This window comes from Meriones unguiculatus, chromosome X (genome assembly GCF_030254825.1).
Source record: "Meriones unguiculatus strain TT.TT164.6M chromosome X, Bangor_MerUng_6.1, whole genome shotgun sequence".
Classification (NCBI taxonomy): Eukaryota; Metazoa; Chordata; class Mammalia; order Rodentia; family Muridae; genus Meriones; species Meriones unguiculatus.
The window spans coordinates 34,862,306-34,867,611 of NC_083369.1; the positions used below are offsets into that span (position 1 = coordinate 34,862,306).

The 5,306-nt window shown below is 43.6% G+C and overlaps 1 protein-coding gene across 1 annotated transcript; it reads right to left on the bottom strand.

Annotated features, from left to right (window-relative positions):
* Positions 1-2,972: 2,972 nt before the first annotated feature.
* On the bottom strand, positions 2,973-5,097 carry Spin2b (spindlin family member 2B). The gene is made up of 2 exons (XM_021629068.2): positions 4,679-5,097; positions 2,973-4,029 (listed from the first exon to the last, which is right to left on the bottom strand). Exon 2 carries the CDS (start codon positions 4,025-4,027, stop codon positions 3,248-3,250), a length of 780 nt encoding a protein of 259 aa, XP_021484743.1. The 5' UTR covers positions 4,028-4,029; positions 4,679-5,097; the 3' UTR covers positions 2,973-3,247.
* Positions 5,098-5,306: the final 209 nt, after the last annotated feature.

A 5,306-nucleotide genomic window follows, 5' to 3' on the forward strand; every position in this document is an offset into this window, starting at 1 on the left:
AACATTCTCTTACAATGCCTTCTAAATGTTTTATGTATATTCCCTTTCTTATTTGGGTATTAAGAGGATCAATTTGAAATTGATTTTTATAAGGTACAAAGATATTTTATTTTTTTATATGGATAACAAATTAATCTAGCACCACTTACTGAAGAGAATAATGTTTATTGTGACTTGAAATGTCAGGTCTATGACTGAGGTTTCCTGTGTGTAAATGTGTTTCTAGTTCATTTGCTATGTTCTACTGGTATATTTTATTTCCCTGCTCTAATTCCCAAGTGTTTATAGAACATTCTCTGGAATTGCCAAGCTAATCTTGATAAGATGTAACACAAATCATGATATTCCCGTGTTCTGAATCCCTGAAGGTCTTCCCCTTTCACTCAGGTAATAATAAAATTCCATTGTAGAGACTGTAACCTGCAGGTCTGTAGACTTTCTGACTCCTCAGCCACTGTGACTTCTTTTGTATCACACCCCACAGTTCTCTATCTACCTCTCTCAACTCTACCCCCAATGCCATTCTGCCTGCTTTTCCTCAAGCATACCAGGACTTCTCTGGCTAAGGAGCAATTGTTATCAGTCTATCTGGAATACACATTTCCCTATTGGCTGCTACAGGTCAGGCCACTTCTCAGCTACCTTTATGTTTGTACCCAAAAGCCAAGCATTCCATGTGACCTTCCCTGGCTACCATCTCTCTCAAAGATATTTCTTTCTACAATTTCATTTCCTTAACCCTTGCTTTGTCATTTTCCTCCTTAGCACATGGTTAATGAAACTTTATTATGTACCTTTCTTGGCTACTGCCTAGCTTCCACACTAAAATGAAAGTCACAAGAAGTTAGGAACCTTTTCTTATTTATTTCATTTGTTCTTTGCTACATCTGTGCTTGTCTAAACAAGTGCCAGAGCCCACCCAAAGTAAATGCTTATGAGAAGATAAAACAAATAGACTGAGAGAGAAGATTTCCATGGGTTTAGCCTCAAATTTACAAAATGCAGATACCTCCAGGAAACAATTATGTGTTTTATCAGAGTGAAAAGAACAACTGGAGAAGTGGGCATCAGGAACACTGTGAGACTAAACATGGCTGAACCCTTCCTCCCACTCTACCAGCTACTTCCGTCTTTGTTGGAATGTGAGTCCTAATCATTGTGGTTTTTTTTTTTTTTTTTTTTTTTTTTCATTTGGTTTTCAGGCCACTCCAGAAATGGATACACATTTTGTAAACTCTTAGAAAAATGAAAACTCTTATTTTATATAGGAAATAATGAAACTCAAAGGCCAGACAAAATATAGAAGTTAGATAGAAGTGGCTCCTGGGTAATCTGCTGGTATTGGCTAGACAAAGTTATGTTATGTAGGAAGGAAAACTGAACTCTGCTCTGGTGAGGTAAGCTTGCCCTGTGTAATTCTTCAGGCATTCAACCTCTACCCAGCGTTTTCTAGAATGTTCTTTCAGTCTCCAGTGCTTCCTTGTTTACTCTATTATCTATGCATCTCCAGCATAGACAGAATAGACAACATTCTTTCTTTGAGGTAGAAGGTTAGTTAAGGGTGGGGCTTCAGAAACTTAAGGACACATTTTGAAAGATTCTGTAAGACAGAGTAAAGGGGAACTGGATAGAGACCTGTGTTCTGGACACCATAGTTCTGGGGGACTTTACTGAGGTTGCTGTTTCTTCTGCTCACCAGCTACAACCCCTCCACATCACAATATGCAGTTGAAGGAATTAGTTACACAAAGTCACAATACCCACACCTATTGCCTATAGCTTGCACATCATCTGCAAATGAATAACTGCATGGACTTCCATTACTGTTCAACATGAGCTCAAGGGGCCATAATTTGGACATGGGGTACCAAAAAAAAGGTGTCAGGGGCTAAAGGCTTTGTGGGAGAGGTCTCTCCAGAGTAGGGGCTACTTAGAACTCTGGGCCTCTCTATGATGGTTCACTAAGTGAAGCTAGCTGTGGTTACAGACAGCTGTGACATAAGAATGGATAGCCTTGTTTCTTTTCATCTCGTGGATGGACTTTAGGCTCAATTGTCAGATGCCTCTCCGGAGAGTGGTAAGGGATATTAAAACATGAGGATCAACAATGATAGGACTCTTAGAGCAGCTCGGCAGGATTTCATTTTTTTTTTTTTTACCCAGATAAAGTACGTTCTAAATTCATGATAGCATCTCTTAATTCTGTGAGCCTCATTCTTCAGAAGTATTGTTTACTCAAAAAATGGGAAATGAATAATGACATTGAGGTCCTAGGTTTACTATACTGAGTCCCCTGAAAACACAAGGAGACAGCCCACAAGCCAGTGCCTCAGAAGCACCATTACTGTGTCTGGGTTTGAAAGCTGAGGTTCTGCTTGGCAGGCGTGACACAGATTGCTAAAATGATAAGTGACTGATTGGTGGAAACCTGGCTCTTGATTCATTAGTCTGAGTTCTCCTGGTCAAAACGCCCATTCAGAAGCCCCCACTACATCTGCTTTCTTCAGCAACTGATAATTACTTTGTGAGCAGAGCCAAAGTGGTCAGTGTGGGTGTAGCCAGAAGTACAACTTTCTCTGAGGCTTTCCCAACCCTCTTGGTCCCTGCTGATAACGCTTTCTAGAAACATGCCTTAAGGTATTTTTTATTACTGACAGTCAGTCTTCCCCTGTGCCTCTTCTCTGATAATTTTTAAACGTAACTCTGGCCCTCATCAAAACTTTGTTGTGCTCCTCTCTGCTCCATTTATATTACTTTCCTGTAAGACTCATGATCTCACTTTCTGTTATCCTTCAGCCCCCTGTCAATTACGTTTTTCCTGTGAACACCATGCATCCCCTAGGAAACCCTCTTTTTTCTTTCTCACTTTTCCAAGCAGTCACCTCCTCTGAACAAACCCCTATCCCATCTCTAATTCCTCTCCCTCCCCCAGACCATACCAGATAATACCCATTCAATTTTTAGATGACTGATTATAATAATAATGGTACTTTATTCACAGGTTAAATTGACAGCTGTTCCTTCATATCCCATCCACCAAACATACTCATCTCTTACACAAGACAAAGTTTTTACATATAACAGATCATGTCCACAGACTAGTATTTTTCAGAACAAAACAGCAGTGATGTTGGCAAACATTCTGGGTTTTCAGAAACCCTCAGGCTTTTAATACACTGAAAAATTAACATTTTTTTGCACATCAACAAAGTACACATTTTCCTCCCCACAGTATGGAAAATTGACCCTATGAGTTCTTTTTAACTAAATCATAGACATAGATATGGAAATCATCATCAAACTTGATGAAATACACAGAGGGTTTAGCTTTAACTTGGTGAATGACCTTGCCTGTCCTCTTGGAGCCATCTTCTTTGGTGTATTCCACGTGTTTACCTATCAGGCCATCTACAACTCCTTCTGGCTCCCTGTCTGCTGGAGGAGATGCACTGGACTCTGGCATGATACGGAGGTCGCCCTCTTTATAATCATCCAGAAGCTGGTACATGTACAACACAGGATCTTTCTCATAGGTAATGTAAAACCAGGCGTTCATGATAGGTGCTTGGGCCAGGACCATCCCCCTCCATTCATCCTTAGAGCCATGCTCACCCTCAAACATGTGTTCCACTGCTTTGCCAACTATGGTATTAGCAAGGCGTACATCGCTGACTCGAGAAAAGGACACCTTATCAGGAAGGATTTTAAGCTTTAAAATCCTTTCATCTCTGTGAAGTTCTAGTCCATAGACACAGTCAATTCCATCATATTTCACCAGATAGAGAGAGGGATTTATAGGAACCTGATCCAGAACAGTTCCTTTCCACTGTGTTATGGGCTCATTTCCTTCCCTCCACCCATGAGAAATTCTGCAGCCCACGATGTTCCTTCGGGACTGGGAGGAAGGTCCACTCCTTTGCTTCTTGTGAGCAGCCTTTTTCTTCTTGATGGTTGTAGAGCCAATGTGGTGGCCTATAGTGTCTCCCATTTGCTCTCTTGCAGCTGCATTTTTGTGAGGGCTCTTCATACCTGTAAGAAGAGGAGAGGAGCTAGGGAGAAACATTCTAGACAATGAAGTCCCTGTGCATGGTATGCATGTGTCCAGTAGCAGTATTCTATATCAAAACATGTTTTGATATAGGATGCATGCCTGCACTATTACCTTCTTTTCAGGCTCTTGTTTGGTTACACAACAGAGTTAGAGAAGAGATGGTTGTGGAAGTTGTGGCCGTTGTTGAGAGCCAAGCAAGAGGCAGCTGGTTCTCTGTATATTTCCTGGCTCCAATGTCACCCTAGCTGCCCCCCCCCGACCCCGCTCCAGCATCACATTCCCTATTTGTAGCCCCAATATCATATCTCTATATCCCTCCATGCAGTTCCCATGTCTCTTACCCACTGGCTCCCGCTTTTCATCCTGCCCTTACTGCCCAAACCCATGCTTGCAGTCTGCGCTTACTTCTTTCTATTTCTTCCAAATCATCCCCATTTCCCTTTGAGCTCCTACCACGAATCTGTCTTTCTGGCCACCTTTGTATAAGACTCCCGTGTTTCTTGCTCCGTGCCCCGCCCCCTAAAGCTCGGTTCCGAGTTTTCCCTCAGCTCAAATCTTAGCACTCTTTCCAATTTTCCTGACAGCAGAAACCCATTTCTATTTTCCAGCACCCAGTTCCGTGCTCACCTGCCCGCTGTCTGGGTTTGCAGCACTCACGTGCCCAAATCGGACACTAGACTGTTGCCTCTGCTGCGAGCCCGGAGCAAAGGATGATCAGCAGGCGAGCAGCCAAATGAGTGCTTGTGAAGGAGGAGCTGAGGCCAAGAGTCTGTCTAGGAAAGCCACAGGGCAGAAGACTGGAGCATCCAGGAAGTCCCTGCGCTGAGCTTTCTCTCCTTATTCCCGTGTGTCAGAGGCAGCAGTACCTGGGCCACTTCAGAGCTTCCAGCAGTCGCTGCTGCCACTGCAGTCTCCTCCCTCTTTTTCTAGCGTAGCTTCCTGCCCTGCTAGAGGCCGCCCCTTCCTGCTAAACACCACCTCCTCTCCCACTCCTCATTACAGTTCTAAACTGGGGAATGTGCTCTTGTCCCCATACCTTCTGCCAAATCAGGAGCCAGGATCTCCCCCACCTCCGCCCCGCCCCCTCTCCACTTGAGCGCCGGCAACACCTCTCCCACAGCTGTGAAGGATTTCCTCCTTCAGTTCAGGTTCCCCACCCCCACCTGCAACTCTACACTTCAAAGCCCCCAACTGCATCTGCTTTCCATCCTTCAGGAATTCGCTTTTCCTTTACCCCATGCCCTCACGGAGTTCT

Excerpts from the sequence above, each read along its gene's own strand:
- Spin2b (XM_021629068.2), bottom strand. The coding sequence starts at position 4,027 with ATGAAGAGCCCTCACAAAAATGCAGCTGCAAGAGAGCAAATGGGAGAC.